Here is a 22,588-nt window from a genome sequence, read left to right on the forward strand (position 1 = left end):
AAGAACAGGGCAGAAAAACGTACAGCAGTTTCTCCTCAACCCCTCTTGCCACTGCTGGTGTTCGGACTTAATTCTACTTTCTGGTAGCTGGTTGCAAGATCCAACACTGCAATATTGTCGCAAAATATCGATTTGTTCTAGATATAGTCCACTCCCCCATGCCCCTACATGCTCCGACGTGGTCATGATTAATTTTCCATAATTAGGCAAACAAACATCCCTCCTTAGCAGAGATAACAACCAAGAAAAGTCAATTTAATGAAACTTCACGCAGCCATCCAAGTTTACGTAACACACACGTCAATCAGGTCCTCCTCCTCCTCGTCCTGATATGAGTTTCTCAACACACACATTATTGTTCCAGGTTAAAACCACCCACCCACGACTCCCCGCTGAAGAAGCTCATTAAGACGGCACACACTGCACAGCGCCACAGTTGTTGTCACAATCGCAGAAAACAAAGCACCATTATTTCTGAAAGCGGGAGCGAAACAAATTACTTCTTGAAAGATTCATGGAGGAATAGAGGGTCCGCCGTCACACTGCTAAGTCTGCAGAGATGGGATGTTTAGTTTGTGGCTGCAGGAATCTAATGCACTTTGTTAAGAGAGAGTTCAGCAATAGTTCCTCTGATAGACCGAGCGCTCCTTCCCTCCTCTAATTGCACGGGTCAGCTCGGTGACATCAGCACACTGGCTAGCTGTGATCTCCATGTTGCATATAGAGCCTCATTAGAGCACGGCTAACTGAACCCCCCCCCCCCTCCCTTTCTTCCCCCTCCCCTACAGTAATGAGAAGGACAGTAGCTGCAGTAATTATAGTCAGTCCAGTTTCTAAGCAGCAGCTTGCTTTGCAGCAGTCCAAATCACGCTGTTGATTCTGTAAAGAGCTGTCATCATCGTCAATGATCTCAGGCGTCGTTTTATCAGGTAGGATTCAGGGAAATTGAAAGAGGGAGAAGAAGAAGAAGAATTGTTAAGTAATATCAAATTAGTTCCAAAACAGCTTCCTTAGAAAATAGATGACAACAAAACTGTATTTGGGGTTAAATCTTTCAAGGTTTTTGCATTTCCTTGTGAACCTTTTTTAAAAAGTGGCTATTAATACCACTACACGACACACGAATAACGGTTCCCAGTAGCTCCTGTGACAGTGGGGAGTGTATTAAATGGAACACCAGAGGAGACTGACTCACTCGGACCCCCTACCTCCCCCTAATGAGAGTTTGATAGAGTGGTTTAGTTGGTAGATAATGCTAAGCTAATGAGATGTCCTATTCCCTGAGACTATTAGCTGTGTGTGTGTGTGTGTGTGTGTGTGTGTGTGTGTGTGTGTGTGTGTGTGTGTGTGTGTGTGTGTGTGTGTGTGTGTGTGTGTGTGTGTGTGTGTGTGTGTGTGTGTGTGTGTGTGTGTGTGTGTGTGTGTGTGTGTGTGTGTGTGTGTGTGTGTGTGTGTGTGTGTGTGTGTGTTGATGTATAATACTGCGAGTGTGTGAGGCTGAACAATATAGCAGTTTCTACTTGGCTGTGTGTGAGTCGGTTCATAGAGCTGCTTTTGAAGATGTTTGTGCATTAGCTTTATAGTTTCCAGTCTTCACGGTGTTCTTTTTATCCAGCCTCTGTGCACCCGACAGGAAATTAACTGTCACATTTGTGAGAGAGTGACGGAGCAGAAAGCGTCCTAATAAATGAAACAAAGGACGTAGAGCGAGTAATGAAACAAAAAATAGTCAGAGAGAAAGAAAAGGAAACAGATCAGCTCAGCGCAGTGGGAGAAGATTTGGCGATGAAGAAGGGGTGAGATAATGGTAGAGCGGGGGATAACCACCTCCCCCATGGCAGGTACATGTCTCTAATTGGGAGTCCCACACCCTTCCTTACTTCCTTCCATCTTCTTCCCAGACAATGCGGTGAGAAAAAGTGGCTTTCCTAATTAATGCAGATATAATGATGGGTCCAACTGTGGACCTCTGCCCCCTTTTGAATGTTGATTAAGGTGTGTGTGTGAGTGTGTGTGTGTGTGTGTGTGTGTGTGAGGAGTGAATCTATGAGACGGCTTAGCAAGATAAACCTGGGATTTTGGATAATCATATATTTACGTGTAATATAATTAGGTGTGTATTGATGAATAAAGCTGATAGTGCTTTTACACAGCGTTGAATTCTATATGCTTATAAGTGGGGTAATTGGCATGCTGCTTTTGGCTCCTGCATAATGTGGGTAGTGCTTAGAAAATCAAAATAGTCCTGAGAAGAAGGAGCAAAAAAAAAGATGCTGCGGCAGCGCCCACACTGCTTCTGCGGCAAGTCATCTCTAGGAAGTGAGGTGGGAAAAAATAAAGCAACAAGAGCTCAGCAGGAGTCAGCGGAATAAAAATACAGATAAAACAAATGCTGCAGATTTAAACTTCCTAAAATGGTTTTGGTACCCTTTAGGATCAGCTTACTAGTGATGGGTATCACTTCCCAGCACGTTAAGGCCCAGCACAACCATTCAGGTGTGTTCAATCATCCCCATGATTAGAGCCGGTGAGTGGAGCCACACTGGTCACATGACTCCTTGTACTAATAAGACTGGTTTGCCGTAACCGTTGGACAAACCCACGTCACCCTGAGGTTAATCAGCCGCATACTAGTGAAACTGCTGTGGGTTTACAATGGGTTCAGTGATATTTTGTCATTTAAAGACCATTTTATGCCACTGATATGGTGATAATAGCAGAATAATGCGAGTGAAAAATGTAAAAAATCTGGGCTATATAACTTATTGATCCTTTTAACATCATTTTTTTAAATTGCTCTTAAATAAATATTAGACATGTCGCACACGAGTATAGATATTCATTTATTCATTAACAGATCATATACTGCTAATCCGGTGTCTCACATTTGACTTTAACCCAACATTTTCCAACTTTGGAGCCACTGTGCAGCTTTGAAACAGGGCATATTCTAAATAGACTTGACTGAATCTACCACATTTACAGAATAGCAATGTAGGTATCCCTTTAAACCCTGGAGGTGAATCCTTTCTGCCAGACTATTAAACATAGGACATACAAACTTAGTGAAATAATGAAGATAATTTGGTTCGGCTTTGCTGCCGGCAGCGTTGAAACACAGAGGTATAAGTGAAGAGGAGATCAAAACAACACTAATTGGTTTGCAGGAGGGTGCCAGGTCATCGTGGCTCACCTGTCCAGATTCACCGTGGCTCTGATGCTGGCCAGGGCCAACAGGTTACCATTCAGGCCACGTATCCGCCTGTAGCAGTGAGGAGAAGTGCCTCGCTGTTAATGAGATAAACACAGACATTAGAGCGGCTCAGCGGGAGCTGGGAGAGAGGGAGACGGCGAGAGGAGGAAGAACACGTAGGTTGGTGGGTGAGACGGAGGGATATGAAATATTTAGAGGAGAAAAGCCTTGGTTAATTTCTTCCAAGTGTGAGCTTCATTAAAACGGGAACAGAGGTGACGCGTACATTTAGTAAGATGAGACTTTCAGAATGATAATGATGATGGTGGTCGTTATGGCGTAGTTGATAAGAAAAACAGAGCCCACTGTGGTGTAACTGCTTTTTTATTGGACAGAATGTTCAAATATTCATGCTCCATATGCTGCGTGACAGCTTTAGCCCTTTTTCATGTGCCCACCAACACACACACACACACACACACACACACACACACACACACACACACACACACACACACACACACACACACACACACACACACAGTGGATTGTCAGTGCCTGCTGTGACATTATACCCATATCTATCATCAAGCAGTCTTTTTCCAGGCACTAATGAACACACAGGAGTAAGAATGAGTTTGTCTCGCTGTGTGTGTGTGTGTGTGTGTGTGTGTGTGTGTGTGTGTGTGTGTGTGTGTGTGTGTGTGTGTGTGTGTGTGTGTGTGTGTGTGTGTGTGTGTGTGTGTGTGTGTGTGTGTGTGTGTGTGTGTGTGTGTGTGTGTGTGTGTGTGTGTGTGTGTGTGTGTGTGTGTGTGTGTGTGTGTGTGTGTGTGTTGCAAGGTGGTGTGTGTGTGTGAGTTGAAGAGGGCTTTTTCATCAACTCCTGCGTCTCCCCGAGTGAAGTTAATGTTTCATCATTAGTGTCCAACAAAGATTATGGTGCATTAACCTCTCCTTCAAAATAAAAGCGTCGTCCTGAGGGTTTAGGATTAGAAAGATGTGGTTGTTTGAAACTTACCTTTCATGTCTCTTTTGGTGTTGTCCAGGTTTGGTAAGAAGAAGGACGACAAGAGCAAAGATGCTGCCAAATCCTCCAAGAACAAACTGGAGGCCCTGAGTGAAGAGGAGCTGGACAGGATCCCAGACCAGAGAGACAGGTACGATGGGAGGAAATATTTCTGTGTTTTGTTATAGTTTAACATGCCAAAAACGCCAGAAATGTCGCTCTAAACCGCTTCCTTCCCCTACATGTCCTCCAGTTACGATCCATCTTACGCCACCATCCCGTCCGGCCACGCCACCCCCGACTCGGCCTCCTTCCCCGACGTGGAGGACGACGACAGCGACCCCAACTATGCCCGCATCAGCAACTTCCGCCAGCCGCCGTCACCCCAGTCGTTTGTGAGTCGCACGCCCTCCCCTGCGCCGCTAACCGGGGGACCCAACCCGCTTCGGGCTTCCTCGGAGGAGCTGGACGGCCTCTATGCCAAGGTCAACAAGTCGAGACACCCGCCCGCGCAGGCAGACAGGTGATCATTCTTTACACTTTCAAGGACCCAACTTCTGCTGGTTCCCTCTCGATTTTACCCCCCATGCATTGTGAGACATATAAGTGTTCTTAAATGTGTGTAGCAAGTTGTGCAGGTACACCCAAGGTCACACACCGGGGCTTGACCGGCATGACTGAGGGAGTATTTGCACATATCTAAATTCATGCGCTGCCAGAAAATGCATAAAACATGAATGCATGCTTACACTGTAGCCACACTGTTATTTATGCACACACACACCCACACACACATACTAATGCCATGCATGATTTATGTAACTCCTCTGTTGTTTTGAACTATAATTACAGTATTACTATCCTGTATACTCATATGTGTAACTTTGTTTGGGGTCCACCAGGGATAGAATAGTGAGGAATCTGAATGTTTTGCATGTTTCTCCTACCTTTTAGGACACCGTCTCTCCCTGTTTCTCACCTTATTGACGTTTGCACACACACACACATAAATATATACAGGGTCCAGGTGCAGCAGAGCACATCCTGAAAGCACAAGGTTGCATCTGCGCTGTTAGAATTTGAATCCAGCTCTTTTTTCTCAGACCACCAGCTGAACCTTTGTCTGTTCACACCAGGCGTATAATGTGTTTCAGGAAGATGTAACACATATGAGTACTAAATGAATGCGACTGGAGTTACTCGAGTCAATCCGAGGTGTACTAAGATGTCATAAGAGGACTACAGGATATAAATGAGTACATTGGGCTGTGAAAAAAGCATTTTAGAGTGGGTTTTGCTGGACTAGCCTCCATTGTTAACCTAGTTGAATTGGAGGTTTTCCTACATGCCTTTCAAAGAATTTTTGAGTTAATACGATTACAGAATTAGCTTGAATGTGAGTAACCGCGTATTATTTATTATCATACTCGGGTGTCAGAGCAACTGCTCAAGTTTCAGGGTTTAACTTGCAGTTGGCTTTGTACAGAAGACAGACTAAAAGGAGTAAATCCAGAGAGGATTCTAATGCAAATTCATCATTCCCCATGTGAAATAATACAGCCACATTAAAACTTCTCTCAACATAAACTCTCTGACAGAAATGACTATTGACTTGCAAATCAAAAAAGCTAAGCCCCAGACACCCAATCTCATCCAGAGAAAGAGAGGAGACGGAGAGAGAGGGGTTGGACACAGAGAGGAGACAGATGGGAACGGAGAGGAGTCACAGACGGAGGGACGCTGAGAAGAAGTGAGCGCGGTGTAGAGAAGGAGGAAAAGAAGAAGTGAGAGCCAAACTGGAAAGAGAGAAATGCATGAGAGTAAATTCGAGAGGGAAGAAGTGACAGAGGATGCAGACAAAAGAGGAGGAGGGATAATTAGCCACAGTCTAGCAGCCTGACAGATCTGTTAGACCACTTTAGCTCTCATCCACTAGTGCTGGGTACTTCATTACCAGCCTGTTTGCGCTCCCTCTCTCCCTCACTTCCTCTCCGTTGCTGTGACTCTCGCTGTGTCACTTGTCCTTTCTCCGTCCCCCGGTTTGCTCATAATGTATATTAGATAGTCTTTAGCATTAGCATGATGGATGAGGGGCCATCTTTGGCTTTTTAGCTTGGTCTCCAGGGACAAAGACGGACAGAAATAAATGTCTACTAGCGTCGTGAGTGGGCGGCCATATTGCCCAAACTCAAATGAAAGGTAGAATTAGAGGAGCCGTCTTGTGCTTGCCTGTAGAGTTGTAAAGGTTTTTGTGCATGTAAATGTACACCGCCCCCCCCACCACGCCTGAAACACCTCCATTGTACTCCTTTGTTTACTTCCAGTACACAGTGACATCACTTAGTATCATCAACGCTTCTATTGGCTTGCACTCCAACACATTGTACATGATAGGCTAAGGGGCGGGACATCTCTAAGCGGTTAACCAATCACAACAGAGCAGACGCGGCTGCAGCACAGGCAGTCTGAGAAAAATGAAGCACTTTTTGAACATTAAAGCATGGAGACATGTCCCAGTAGAGGCACAAAATACACCATAAAAATAAAGCTAGTTGAGCATGATGGGATGCCGCAGTCACACCCATCCACATTGTGCCTCGTCGGCGGTTATTTCCCTCCCCGTTCCTCCACCTGCGGCCGGGACGGAGGGTGCTCATTCACAAAGTCTGCACATCTGTTAAAACACAGCGCAGCCCGCTGGAGGTTGGAGCCCCCGCGCCTTCCTTCACACAGATGTACACACACAGCCAGAAATAGACACACACACAGTCACCCACCTGTAGTGTTTTTTTCTAGGCGAGGAAAAACCTTGTGTAACCTAGCAACAATGCTGTGTGTGGTCCGGCACCACACACAGAATCATGGGTGTAAGCTTACTAACTGTGTGTGTAAAATGTATATATATATTCATGAGTTGAAGTACGGTCGGAGTACGATATGTTCCCACAAAGCACTCCTTGATAGCTGCGGCGTGAACGTTTTTCTTATTGTTTCCAAGGGAACAACATATCTTTGGTCTTTTTACATTACCCTGTTTTAATGATGCTGCTCATTATGCAAGAGAGACGTCCTCAGTGCTCGTCGAGCTTTATCCAAATGTTTCTGAAGGTAAATGTGCATGCCTCTGCGTCCACTGTGTTTGCATAGTTGTGCCAACTGAGACATGATAGCCCCCCCCTCCAACACAACTCCCCTCCTGTCAAGGCCCTCAACAGTGGACTCCGGCGCTGTCTCCCTAATTTACTGTTGGACATTTTCATTAGGCCTTCAATGGCAGGTGTGTGCCGTGATGGGCGTCACATCTGATTAGAGCTATGCTCGAGGCTGACCTGTGGAGAAAAAAGGTTGGCTATGCTTGTCAAATTTTATTAGCCAGAAGGCTCCGCTCGTAGCCGGAGCAAGAAGCAGAGGAGAGGAGATGAAAGAGGAGCGAGGAAAAACAGGGAGAGGCCGAGGCAGGGAGACTTAAAGACTCCAGGGAGAGGGCTGTGTTGTCAAACGCACCGTTGTACTAAGAAAAGCAAGATGAAGGTGAGCTTGTAAGCTAAGACAAATAAATGACACATCAGTGAGCGTGCTCCCAGCTTTCTACACGCCTTTAAGTTCACCTGACACTGCGGCAAAGTCCATATCACTCTCGACAGCCTCGACTAATTGTGGAAACATGTTGTGAAAGAAACTACAAGCTGCTCAGGATGTAGATTTCTCATTCCTGAATACTGTTGGGTTTTCTTCTTCTCATTTTGGAGCGACACAGATTCCTTCCCCTATAGAGAGAGAAGACTGCAGCGTGCAAAGCCACCTTATATAAGAAGACATCCACGCTCTGAATTAACAACCAGAAAATACAGCCTCGTTTGGATTTAGTTGTCAGACAACACCTGCCTGAGGAAGAGCTCAAAGAATATGTTGTTCGCTTGAAAAACAACACATCATTAGTGTAGGCTGCGTATTAAGTCGTGTCTCCTGTGCTTTTAAAGCCTCTTTTATAATTAGAGCTCTGTCTTAGCAACTTCCTTTCTGCATCCAATCCGCTCCCACCCTTTTCTTGTGTTCATGGTCAGTTACACGGAGGACCTGGAGCTAGTGTTGCATTGTGAGTTAATCATGTTTCAGTTTTATGGCTGAGCACTTAACCAAACACAGGTGCACGATGAGTAATGTGTCTGTTCTGTTAGACGCCAGCTCTGAAGGGGTTCTGAGATATGAGGGCATTGTTGTGAGTTGCATCATGGGAAGTGTAGGATCCAGTGTTTTTAGAGCCTGGAGTTCGGACAAAAAGGAACATTTCAGGACGTTAAAAACCTCTTTGTTTCTCCACTGCCTCCATTTTTGAGTTCCTATCCGACTCTATCCCCCAAACTACAGCAGGAAATCAAACATTGACCACGCACTTTGATGTCTGCTTACCTCCAGCTTGCAGGCAGCAAAGGAAAATAAAAAGTGCCTGCCTGAGCGTTTTCCCCCCAGTGTGTTGTGTTTAAATCAGCTGGCCGCAACGAGAAGAAGTCACCAAATCAGCCGGCGGCGGCGCACACTTCCTAATTAGTCTGCCCCCACACAGGCTCACACCACAGGATGGTTGCCTTTCTCACACACACTCTCTCCCGCTCCCTTTCATATCGGGAGGTTTTTGTTCTCACTCCAGTTCCCCTGCTCCTTCGTTTCACTCGTTTCCACGTTTCCATCTCCGTCATCATGTTGCTGTTTAGTTTTGCTCTCATTCTGTCTTCTGGTGCTTCTTTCATTTCCTGATCCTGTGTCTCATCTCCTCTTCCTCCCATCCTCCTCCTCCTCCTCCTCCTTCTCCGGTATTTCTTCCCTCGGTGCGCTCTCAGATCAACCTGCATAGTCAGATACTCTGAAATATGGATGGATTATGATACGAGCAGGGAAAACACTTGGCTTAAGTGGTAGCAGTTTCTGTGGTTGAGCTAATATGGCAAAATAAGACTATTGATGTATTGATTAGCTGCGGTCTATTTACATGTCCGACACTCTGAAGCATATGAGATTACTACACTCTTGGTCATAGAGGCTCAAACTGGGTTCTTCCTGAAGGGCTGAGGTTATACCCAGAACCATTAGCTTTGGGAGAACGCTTTGTAGGAGAACATAAGCATACATAACTCTAGAAATGTCAAACAATTATTGTACTGGGTTGCTCTTCCACACATCAGACACAGCCCTTACAGAGCCTAATAAAGAACCCTGGTTCGGTTCTAGATAAAAGCCTTTGGAATATAAATAGTGTCTCAGTATTACACTTGTGTGGATCATAGATAGGTAGAACCCTACAAGTGGGTTCTGATTAGAGTCAAGCCTCCACCTCTGTAGACCTTATCTGAACCTGTTTTGGTTGGACCCTTTCACAGATGTTTCTATATGAAACCCTTTATCTTGGGCTAGAGTCCATCTGAAAGGTGTAACCTTTAAAATGGTTCTAAGCTAAAGAAGGTTCTCTCATGTGGATAAGCCCAAAACCCCTATTTGGTTCTAACTTAGTTGTTGAAGTTCTGACTTCTTTACCTCACATATACATGATTTGTTGTTGGGAAATCTGCACAAATCCCAGGTACATGTATCTCACCTGGGTGTGTGTCTACAACCTGTCTGAGCCCAGCTGTCTCTCCGTGTCACAAACACTCTCATCATATTATTCTATCGAGAACATTTGATTTCACCGAAGCGTTGTTCTGTTGTGTTTATGCAACTGGTCTCAGGTTTGCAGACAGGCAATCAACCGCAGTTATTAGCTGCCGATGACAACAGGGGAGCAAAACACATACACACACACACACACACACACACACACACACACACACTCACACACACACACACACACACACACATATAGGACAATGTAAATGTGTGCACTGACACACACACTCATGCATCCTCTCCCTGTTGTGTCACTGTTTGGAAAGCAGCGCGCTCAAATTGTCAGCCCATCAACCTGCTTCCCACCGAACTGCAGCCCCCGCCTCCCTCCGATGTTTTATCCAGAATCTGTCTTCAGCTATTAATATGATAATATTTGGCGTTGTCAGTGATGGAGGCCGAGGCGTAATGAGATAATTACAGTGTTGTTTCAGTGGAAGAGCGACACGCACGCTCAATCAAAATGGCAGCCTTAATTACGGGCCCAGGGATTGGCTAATGGGTTCAGTAGAAAAGGGGTGGCGTGAAAAAAAAGTTGGCTCCATGCATTTCGTTCTCTGAGGGTCCGTTGTTTGTTTGTTTGTGCGGAGAGATGAGCCAGTGGGCGGCAGAGGGTGAGTAAGAGCAATAAAAAGCAAGTAATAAGTGAATAAATAAATAATACGAGAGATTAAGAGTGTCGGAACAGCAAGGTTGTTGCAGGACGCAGCACTGGGGGGGGACGCAGATTAGTATTGAGTAGCTGAGCGCTGAAACAAACCACTGAACCAATCTGGAGAAGCAACAATTAGCACAGAGCAATATACGGTTAGATATATCCTTTATTTAGGATAACGTCTGTGGGGGATCTCCCAATGGCAGCAGGCCCTTAATAGCGTCACTCTCCACATCAACACAGCAGCACTGAAGTGTGTGTGACTCGTTATGACTCTGGACATGTTCACCCTGTCACCATGAGTCCCAAATACTCAATTACAAGGATCACACACTTTTTACACATTCCCGAGGTTCACACACTGTCAGCCAGATTTTCTAATTAAAGGCAGGGTCACTGGAGAGACTTAAACACGTAAGCTATGTTCCTCACTAATGAACCTCTCTATCTGCTCTGTGTCTCGCTCTCCTTCGTTCTTTTTTCGGTCAATATCCGCCTGGGGGTCAGACCATTAGCATGTGCAACACACCGGCCGTCTGATGAAGGCTGCGTGGGTGTGTACCTGCCGGACAAAGGCCTTCCTCACGTCTTGTTGTTTGAGTTTTGCAGGGCAGAGGGAAGGCTGGAAAGTTTGCCCTTTTTTTAGAATATCTTTCACACTGTGTATCTCCCGCAGACGAAATAGCAAACGAATGGCATATCAGTGTCAATATGAGATACGGCTTCCAATGCCGCCAGTAAACACAGATAAACGGCAGCACTATGCCGAACTTTGCTGGCACATCCTGTAGGATTGTGCTCACTCAGGCGCACAATTTTGTGTGTGTGTGTGTGTGTGTGTGTGTGTGTGTGTGTGTGTGTGTGTGTGTGTGTGTGTGTGTGTGTGTGTGTGTGTGTGTGTGTGTGTGTGTGTGTGTGTGTGTGTGTGTGTGTGTGTGTGTGTGTGTGTGTGTGTGTGTGTGTGTGTGTGTGTGTGTGTGTGTGTGTGTGTGTGTTGTTATGCGTGCTCTGTACTCCCAGGTGTGTTGCTTATCTTGCATTAAGGTCCAGTGAGCATGATGATGTTTCTCTTTAAGTTTTGTCCCCATTCTGTCCCAGTTCTTATCTCCTCACACCCTTATTTTTCCTCACATTTCGGTCACTTGAAGGTCAGGTTCAGCGGGTCGTTCGGGTTTCGACTTGTCAATGTGTCTGCAGTTCAGTTGAGGAGAGCGCCGCATTGGTCTCTGTCACTTTAAAGTGAAAAGGCACATCCATCAAGTGCCTTTCCCTCCTTATTCCCACCTTGGTTTCCTCTGTCAGCTGTGGAAAGTTCAGTTCATGCTCTGATGTCTTCTCAGAGGCAGTACTTTGTGGATATTATCTGCTTGCCTGTCAATCTCCCCGCGCTGTCAAGGGTTGTCACTGCAAGGCAAGAGAAATACAGGTGGATTTAAGAAAGCCGAATGTGCCATGTCCCACCTGGCTTTTTTCTCCCCTTCTTTAATCCCCATCTGCGGTGAAAATTAAACCGCTTATCATGGATTTAGTTTAGGAATTTGACTTGAAGGCCATGATGGGAACCCTGTTGGTCTTTTTACCTAACTCTTTAAGATGTAGCTAATAACTTCTCAGCGACTCTGTGGCTTTTCTAACACCTCCCTCCTTGTCTGTCTGCAGTGATCCACGTCTCCAGGGGCAGCGCAGGGAGTACCAGCAGAACCGAGCCGCTCCGGGATACGACGAGCTGGAAGGCGCTCGACGCAGAGCCCTGGAGAACGACCCAAACCGGGTGAGTGTGCATGCGTGTGTTGTGTGGAGCTTTTCTGCCTTAAATACCGTCCAAATGCTATGATATGACACACAAAACGCCCACGCTGGACACCATTTCCAAAGATTGAAATGTCAAATGAAGGAATATGTGTCTCCACAGCTCTCCAGTGTTCATGTGAGGCCGGCCTGTTTCCCCCCTTAGCCTTTCTCGAGCTATTTTCAGCTCCCTTGTTAACATTTTGAGGTGCCGTGTGCCACCGAGGCGGCGCCCGCTCTCCTACTCATTTAGTTTATGGAGAGATCTATTAGACCGGTGACATTTCCATCCACCCTTTTCCTTTAGCTCAATACCACCTCCCTCTCTCCTGGTATTATTGTCCTCTTCTCTTTCTTGAGGATAGTTTGGACTCGAGGGGCCTGAAATCTCCCTGCAGTCGCCTCTCCTAAGCAAGCTGTGCTGCTAAATGTCCCTGCACCTGCATCGATCCGGCCTGAGGAATCATTTCATTTACCTCCGTACACTCCCAAACTCCCCCATGGAAATCAATAGCCATTTATCAGACATTTTAAAAAGGGATCTTATTAATAGCGTGCCCAAGGATGCAGAAAATCACACTTTGATCTAAATCTGAATTTCTGCTAAAGGCATTTTCTTTAAGCTTGCAGGGGGAAGGGGGATGGATTTACTGACAACATACCCAATCACCTGACACAACGGGCTTCCTGCTGTGCTCGTTTCCCCCTCCACATGTTTATTGAGCAATGAATCCCTGCCAACCAGTCTTCATTAGGCAGACACACACACCCTGGCTGCTTTTCGTCGAGGCCCAAAGGTCTTCATCACTCATTACACTTCCCTGTGCAGCATGTACCGCTGCCATCCCAACCAAAACACTGATGCAATTAAAGCGCAGCAAGCGTGAGGCTCGACCTCTGCTCTCATTTGTTGTTTTTACCACCCAAAAAAAAAGCCAGAGGTGTCCACGGTCAAAGCCAGCGGTGGGTTCGTCCCCCGAGGAGCCCGATAATGAAACACCCCACACACATGGCGAGAATAGAAACAGTAAAACACCTGGGAAGCAATATCAGGTACAAAGAAGAGAGGAGATGATAATGGAAAGACGTATAGAAACACGACATGATGGCATGATTGGAGTACTATTTAAAAAGGAGCCTCAAGGTTATACAAGGGATGGCCTTTGGTACAAAGAATAGAGTAAAAACGAGCACAAAATCAGCCAACAACTATATAAATCTATATTTTCCAATCAGTTCTCAGTAGAGATTAAGGTATAATTAAGTGTCTCTGTCAATGGTTGCTCCCTTTAGTAGCTGTGGAGTTTACAGCACACCAGGGCTTTACTCACACACATTTACCTGTCTTCTCTCTTCGTGTGGAACGACCGTAGTGTAAATGCGGACCACTTGAGCGCAGCACTCCATCGCTCGGCCTTGTGTGATCAGCCTTTTAGCTGCCGCCTCAACCACCAGCGCTGCGAGGCTCTTTTATGGCTATTTCTGTAGCCTTGAATGGTTAAAAAGGTTTATTCGGGGCTCTCCACAAAAGGCCAGGAGCTCCCTCTCTGAGTGGTTTATACGTGATTGAAAGTGTGTGTGTGTGTGTGTGTGTGTTCTCCTCAAGAAGGAACACACTGAGCTACGTTGGCGTAAATAAACAAAGCGTGGATAAAAGCTTCAGCATCTATTCATGTCTCTGTTTATTCTCTCAGTGGTCATCCATGTACATGATCTCGAGGTGGAGTTTTGTGTGTGGGGAGCCACGTTTCAGCGTGTGGCTAAACCCGGCCTTCAAACAGAACTTCTTGTCCCCCTCTCCCTCCATGTCCCTGTCTCTCTATCCCTCTCTAATTTGACCCTTCCCCCGTGTTCCCTGTCTGTGTATAGGTCACACTTGTAATTATGACAATCACACTGTCCCCTCTCCCTGTCTCCTTTCCCTTTATGCTAATCATAGGCTCTCTGTAATGTCTTGATGGCCAATTAAGCCACATGGCGTTTTCTTTTCATAGACTCCTTTGTTCTGTGGGGCGGGAATAACTTCTCTCATGACGTTGTTATTGTAGAGACGGAGAAAGTTTCAAACTCACAGTAGTTGAAGGTTATGCGTCACATTGTAAAGGGATAAATAAGGGGGTCTATGGATGAAGCAGAGGCCCAGATATCCCATCTTTTAATCCATTGTGTTATATAACTGAACACGTATAATAGTGTTTATAGTGGTTGTCCTTAAAGGAGCTCCTTTGATGTTTGATTATGATCCGAGCAGTCGTTCAAAAAGGAAGTTAAACTGAATATAATGAGGTAGAATAAAGCTTAAATAAGCAACAACAAACTAAACATGAGTACAAGATTGTTTCTGAATAAAGAAAGATGTTGAAGTTTGCAGAAGATTTGAAGTGATCAGGAAGGAAATCCAAGCTAAATATCATGTTTTCTAAAAGTACTGTATGTGCATTTCAGCTGATCATGTGACTCCAGAGTGAGTTCTTTTCATCCAAAGACCCACACACACAAACACACACACACACACACACACACACACACACACACACACACAAACAACACACACACACATACGCCCATGAACTCATGCATCTTATCTTCAACTCATTACCCTGCGAGTCGTAAACAACAGTGGCAGCACATGTGACACCTTAATGAACACAGAAGTCGCCGAAAAAAACCACACACACACACACACACACACACGACTACTACACACTCGGAGTCATTATAAAACACACACACACACGGAGGCACTCGCAGAAGTCCAGATACGACTTGTCATCCGTCGCGCAGCTGTTTTCTGTACTTCTCTCTAATGTCGTGTGTGTGTGTGGACATCCATCACCTTGATGATATTTTAATGTCACATCCTCAGGCTGTCTCAATCTCTCCCCCCCCCCCACCTCTCGTTCACTTTCTCTCCCTCCCACTCGTCGGCCATCACTTCATAAATAAACCCCCACATCATTAAGTAAACACGCAGCAGCCTGTCACCGTGATAGATGGCCTACACACACACACACACACACACGCACTGGTAGTATGTGCCCACAGGCGAAAGCCCCCGTTGGGTGAGTGCGCCCACGGTCCTAATGAATGCGCACGTATTCCAATGTGATCTGAGAGTCAGGAAGTTATTACAGCTGCAGATGTGGCCGCTGCTCTGATATTTATTCTCTGGTGAAATCTGTCGGCTCACCACCGCTACCTCCTTACATCACACTCCCTCTCCCTGCATCTCGCTCACCTGAGGACACACACTCGCTGCGCTAATGGGTGTGCTGGCAAGCTCGTCCCGCTGTGTGCCTACTGTTGGGGAGGCTGAAAGCTGCTTAGGAAGACAAGAGGGGCACCCGAGGGAGGGGAGCGGGAGAAAGATAATGGCAGCGGGGAACAGAAAGAGGGGCACGTGTGGAAAGTACTGTACATTTTTTAAGGTGCTTTACCTTTCCTTTATACCTCCACTAAATGTTGGCTGCAAACGTTTTACCTTTGTTACTTTTGCAGGTTTAGCAGGGCCCTACTATGTTCATTTTTGGGTTTGTATTTTCATTTTGTGCCTTGTAAATGTGTTATATTTACTATTATTTATGGAGATACCTGGCAGTTTATCTCATCTTTTAACAGCTGCAACATTAAAATGACAGACACATTAATGCCGTGCTTCTTCCACCACTGCGTGTTTATGAGAACGATAGAAACATGACGAAGCGGGGCGATAGGTGGGATTAGAAGTGGTACATCTAGTAGGGGGATGTTGGATTGGCACAATGAGGAGACAGATGGGACTGACGGACACATGGGGGCATCGATGGAGAGCGGGGAGGTAGAAAGAGACGTCGTGGTTTAGAGAGTTGAAGCAAGCACGGGATGTCCTTGAACGTGATATTCAGATTGTCCCTGAGGCTGGAAAAGTAGGTGTCCCTATAGGAGTTGCTGTTATGTTGGAGCATGCATATTTATTTTGTAAATACATGCTCGGTGTTTGCTCGCTGTCCAGTTAATAAGAAACTTTGTGCAGAATAAACTGTTATAAATGTAGAATTTATAGAAGAAGGGGAATGGGAGGAAGTGAGCGTGGGAGGCCGAGATGTGGCTGTGTGCATATGGAAGAAAAGTGAGGGAGCGGGAGCAGCTGGTCCGGGGGTGTTTCTCCGAAGGAGGCAGCACTAATGTTAGTCTAATGCTAGTGTTAATCAGGTTAGCATATGCCCCGCGTGTGTGCATGTGTGTGCATGTGTGTGTGTGTGTGTGTGTGTGTGTGTGTGTGTGTGTGTGTGTGTGTGTGTGTGTGTGTGTGTGTGTGTGTGTGTGTGTGTGTGTGTGTGTGTGTGTGTGTGTGTGTGTGTATGTGTGTGTGTGTGTCGATTGAGAGGTTTTACCGATGCACCTGCCATATTTTAATGAGGAAAGAGTGAAGGATGACCAGCTAGCACACAGACCATCACTCAACATCTCTCTCTGTCTGTCTGTCTCACTCTCTCTCTCTCTCACACACACACACACACACACACACACACACACACACACCCTCAATCCCCATGGAAAAAGCTGTATTTGAGGCATCCAGTCAACTCGGATTGAGTCCTCCTTTCTATTTTTCATGCTCACAAGTTTAGAAACATAGCTTGGACTGACTTTACACACACATGCACGCTCGTATTAACACACATGCACATGCACATGCACACACACTACATGCAACCACACACTGACACACGAGTAGCAACGCCCGCTCACACATTTTATAAGAGACTTTTAAGAGGTTACATACCACAAACACATAAGAAACACACAATCCACAATCAACTATCACACACACACACACACACACACACACACACACACACACACACACACACACACACACACACACACACACACATACACAAACACACCATCAAAGCGCTCAAACCTCAGCCCAACAGAGGCTCTTTTCAGAGTTCATTTCTCTGTTGGACGCTGCAGCCAAACCCACGCTGGCCGCTCACACACCAACTTTTTTGAGGGGAAATCTCGTAATTCAGTAATTACACCAAGCCCAATCCTGGTTTCCTCGTGAGCCTCGGTGCAGCCGTCGATGCTGTGCGCTGATCAAAGCCTGCCCGTCGGTCCCGCAGCTCTGGACCGGGCCTGCTGCTATTCTGGACCCATGTAATTACACAGGCCCTGCCACAAGTTAGTGTTTGGATCATACTCCCCGGAATAACCCAGAACACGCTACTGTGACTGCTACTGCAGGAAAATGACAGAGGGGGAAGAGGAAGGAGACTGTACAGGCGGTAATTATTCGCTGCAAGGATAGTTCCTCGGTACGAGCCAACGTTCAGTCTCGCAGGATAATTTCAGGTTAAAGGACTTGCAAGAGAATTGAGATAAATCCATGTTTTGCATTCAAATGTGATTGTTTTTTGTGCTAACGGTCCAGATTAAGACGCATTATCTGGATGAGATGCTTCATTAACGTTCGGAAAACAAATTTGCTTCTGTGAAATTCACCCCATTCATAATGCTCTGTAGGATTTCCCTTTTCATGTAGTGTTTTATAGGTTTGTGTGCATGTAACTGGCCTGCAAAGGCTGTGCAAAAGTTCAATTTCAGACAGAGGGTGAATAGAGGTGCTGCAGCACAGGCAGTATGAGACAAATAAAGACATTTTTTGACTTTAGAGGCACAAAAGACGAATATGAAACCTGTGAATGAGCAGAATATGTCCCCTTTAGTTGTTAAGTGTGAGGCAAAGACATTTATTTCCAATCTTGCTGAATATTTTCATACTTTTTGACCCATCTTGGTTGTTTTACATTGTGTTGTTTGATCCGCGCACACAGGAGCACTTCCTCTTTCCCCCAAAACACACACGAGCTGAACTCTGGCTCACACTCCTGAGAGACGAAGACAAGAGTGAACATCTCATTCCGGCATTATGTTCCTACACACTGCTATCAAGAGTTTTCACTCACACGTCTTGCACCTTTCTCCCGCTCTTCTCTCGGCAAAGTCACGATGAGCGATTCCGTCCACGGCCTCCTCTCTGTCCTTGTCTCTCCGGCTCATCCCCGAGGCTCCGAACACTCCTCTCTTTTGTTTTAAGTCTCTTCATTCCAATGCTGCACAGCAACCAGCTGAGAGGTTTTTTTTTTGTACCTCGTCTCCCTCCTACCCATCTGGGCTGACGGAGGCCTACAGGGACTGATTTGGTGTGTGTCTTTATCCCCTCAGCGTGTCTCTGGCCTACGGGCAAACGGCAGAGTGTGATCTGTCTGATAGAAATCTCTCATTCTGCTCCTCACTTTCACTTCAAAGCTCGTCACCAGTCTGTCGTTTGAGTTAAAGAATGAGAGGTTCAGTAAGGTCGGCGATAAGTTTGTGTGTCTTAACTAGTGAAATTCAAGTGATTTCTTCTAAAAGGTCTTGTTTTTTAGATCCCGAACTCAAAGATATTTACTTAAATATGATAGAAAACCTTGAAAAGCAAGAAATATGCATATTTGAGAGGGCCGAAAAAGCATTTTCCGCGTACTGAAAATAGTCGATTATCAATATTTTTGGGCGGTAATTCTTCTGTCTTACGATTAACCTACTGGTCGGCTACTCCCTCCAGCTCTTAAACAAAACCAACATTTATTTTACTTCTTTGTTCATCAAAGTATCTTCATCTGGACAAGAAAAAGAGACAATGGATAAGCTGAGGAACTCAAACAGATGTAGGATGTAGAAGAGTAACCTTGTGAGACATGACACTGAAAGGCTGCGACATCAAACACTCCGCTTCATCATCAAGGAGAGGAGAACCTCTGTGAGACAACTCTGAGCTTCAGACGAACAAACACACGAGTCAGGATGAATTCCCCGTGAACGGAGCCTTTAACACCGATGGATCCCACTCTGGAGGGCCTAGATTTGGCAGGTGTTGCATCAAAAGTGTGTGAAGGTCAAAGGCATCCACCTCACGACATTTGCAGCAGGCCATTTGAGGACGTGAGGAGCCGGATCGACTCATCAAAGCCTCGCCGATGGTGGTGGTGTCAGCCCCCACATCCACTCTTATCTGGTACTGTAAGGAAGAGGACTGAAGGGGGGGGGGGTGTGTGTGTGTGTGTCTAAAAAAGGACCTAGAACAAACTGTCTCTCTGTTACTCACACACCTTTTAGGGGCATCCAACCTGAAGCAAATACACACACACACACACACATTGGGGTATTTGGATCTGATTTCAGCAAACAGCAGGGAGGCTAACAATCCCACCGAGCGGGGAGAGGAACAGTGACACGACTCCAGTAAATAAACAACACCCCATGGCCACCACCGCGGCCACACACACACACACACCGACACACACATGGAACAGGTTAAAGATGCAAGTTGATTGCAGCTTCACGCATGTAGGTCTCCCTCTCTTAGGCAATTTTCTGGAAGTTTAAACAGCCACTGATTATGTTTGTGGTTTAACATGACATTTAATATTCTGTTTATGTGTCAGAAGAAACCAAAGAGAACACGGGGGATTTAACCCTTAAGAGGTCATTTGACAGGGTAAAATGGGTCTAAACACAGCCTTATCTTAACAATGAAACATGGATGTAACTCCGGTATTATAAGGGTGTAATACGGGTGAAAGAATTGTTAAATAAGGGGGTCTATTAATGTGTAATATTGGTGGAAAAAAGCAATCAATTAATTTCCCCAAATATTTATATGTCGCATACTTAAAGTCATCCAGTTATAAAATGCTTGTTTAAACAAATGAAATACTCATGGGTTGCGAAACATATTTTTGTTCCCTCTGTCTGTTTGTCCGCTTCGAGCCGGTGACATCAGTTCATTTCGGGGAAAGTAGATCATGTATTTAAAAGTCCTCCGATGCACGTAAACATTTAGACATTGTGAGTTTATGCAAACCGTTTGAGAGCTTAGCAAATGTATTCAGTCAGATAAAGCACTCTGTGGAGAGACTTGGACAACTCCTACTTATCTAATGCAGATAATGAGCCAAACAGTCTTTTCCCACTACCTGTTACATCCTCACATGGGCATATTAAACCACACACACACACACACACACACAGTCACAATCCAGTCAATGTCCAAAGCCAACTGTATGTAAATGTAAGAAAGCCATCCGAAGGTCAAGGGTTGAGGCCGAGACAAACACTAACAATGAAGACAATTACCAGCAGATTGGCCTATTACCAAAATAGACTGCATTCCAGTCTGAGTGTGTGTAACCTCTGGACCCCCGTGTGTGTGTGTGGGTGTGGGTGTGTGTGTGTGTGTACCATCTGCTACTAACGAGCTCAGAGTGAGCAGGGTCCAGGTGTGGGAGTGTTTAGTGTACACTGGGGGGCAAGTGAGCCTCCTGTTGGATACACACACACACTCGGAGCCTCTTAATACTGCATAATCTTGCGTGTGCCAGCGGCTTAGAATGAAAGAGGTGCTCCGACCTTCTTACAGATTTGGTTGGCCATTAGTCGGTAGCTATGCCAACAAGATATTTTATGAAAACATGTAGAAAAACTTTCTATCGGGGAAAGACACTCAATAAGAGACACAAGGGAGTGAAGAGGGAGAAGGTTGAGGGAGAGTGAGAGATGATTACCTTAGCAAAGGATTTTAGTTTTATCTGTTTGAACGTCTGAATTAGGGAAAGACTACGGGCTCGATCAGGAAATAATGATGCATTTGTGTCCTCTTTATGGTGCTCACATCCATCCATCCTGACTTTTGAATGTTGTTTTTTCTAAGTACATTAAAACCCTCCTGCAGACGTCTAGTGACTCTGCTTCTTCACAACAGGTTGCTTTATGTCCCCGTGCAGACTGTGTGGGTGAGCGACTACCTTTATATATAAAGGTGTTGTTTCTCTGTGTTTCAACTTATCAAGTTCACACTCTCTCGACAACAAGTGGCAGTTTGACTCTCCGTTTAGTTTTGCGTCCACCTACACACACGCGGCAAGTATTTAACAGATTTCCTCTCTGCCAGCCCTTAATCTGTTCCCTCTTCTGTCACCGGGCACCAGCACAATCTTATCGCAGTGATTTTCCCGTGGGGGGGAGGATGGATACCGGGGGTTTACCGCCTCCTCGTGCCAGTCGGATGCAGGGCGTGGGGGTGAGGCTGCCAACAGGAGGTGGGCATGGGGCGCCAGGCAGAGGCTCCACACTGAGACACATGCGTGATTAACATCCAAGACGGATGGATGGAGGGAGGGAAGAAAGGGATGGCTGGAAGAGGAATACATGGCAGTACAGGAGGCTAATTATGCCGTTTGGCAGGAGACGGCGCAGGGAAGCGCTTTGGAAAGAGGCAAATCTGAGCATCTCAGTCACGGGATGAAAGCCCTGCTCAGGCATTGTGTCAAAGCACTTGGACTCTGGTATGAGGCTTAGTGTATATACGAGCATAGTGAAGCCAAAAGTGCTCCAAGAAAATTCATTTCCTGATCCCCGGCAATACTTTCTGATGAATGCGACAGCTGTGCTGCTGGAGTTGGTGTGTGTGTGTGTGTGTGTGTGTGTGTGTGTGTGTGTGTGTGTGTGTGTGTGTGTGTGTGTGTGTGTGTGTGTGTGTGTGTGTGTGTGTGTGTGTGTGTGTGTGTGTGTGTGTGTGTGTGTGTGTGTGTGTGTGTGTGTGTGTGTGTGTGTGTGTGTGTGTGTGTCAATGCGTATCATCTGTCAAGATGAGCCTTTTTAATTTGGAAAAATAGAAAAGTGACATTTTGCACACACACACACACACACACACACACACACACTCACACCAACGTGCCGAGCTGCGGGAGCGTCAGTCAGCTGCAGCCATGACTCTGCACAATTATACTCTTTACAGCTGAGATTGTTCCTGATATGTTTACGCTGATTTGCTCTCCCTGATGACAAAGTATTAAAAAGCAAGTGTGAGGATCTGCTGATTGTAAGCTTTGGGTGTAGATTACACTCAACGGCAGAGAGAGATTAAGAAAGTCTTCCAGCTTTTAAAATGTTCCCACATGACACATTAATGAGAAAAGGAGAATTCTCTGTTGTGGTCTGGCAGCGAGTCCGCAGAATCTGGCCTTCTGTCAGCTACTGTCTGCACTAACACACAGATACCGTCCATACACACATGATGTCACCGGGTTCAGCATGAGGACGTGAACCTGCGTGCGAGGACTAACAACATTACGCTTCCCGCCTCCGGAGCTCTGAAGACGAGGCCGCTTTCTGTCCGACCGCCGCCTTGGAAGTTTTTTCACTGCTGCGTTTTGTCTCTCTAACCTGGATGAATTTCATATTGCTGTTTAACCAG

At 45.8% G+C, this 22,588-nt stretch overlaps 1 protein-coding gene across 1 annotated transcript in view; it reads left to right on the top strand.

Moving 5' to 3' along the window:
- The window catches only part of pard3ba (par-3 family cell polarity regulator beta a), a 109,095-nt gene that overhangs the window by 74,520 nt on the left and 11,987 nt on the right, over nt 1-22,588 (top strand). The window contains exons 20-22 of the mRNA XM_063878041.1: nt 4,240-4,350; nt 4,453-4,722; nt 12,175-12,286. Of these exons, the coding sequence (XP_063734111.1) occupies nt 4,240-4,350; nt 4,453-4,722; nt 12,175-12,286 (493 nt within the window). The remainder of the gene's footprint in view (nt 1-4,239; nt 4,351-4,452; nt 4,723-12,174; nt 12,287-22,588) is intronic.

This window comes from Eleginops maclovinus, chromosome 24, assembly GCF_036324505.1.
Source record: "Eleginops maclovinus isolate JMC-PN-2008 ecotype Puerto Natales chromosome 24, JC_Emac_rtc_rv5, whole genome shotgun sequence".
NCBI classification, from domain to species: domain Eukaryota; kingdom Metazoa; phylum Chordata; class Actinopteri; order Perciformes; family Eleginopidae; genus Eleginops; species Eleginops maclovinus.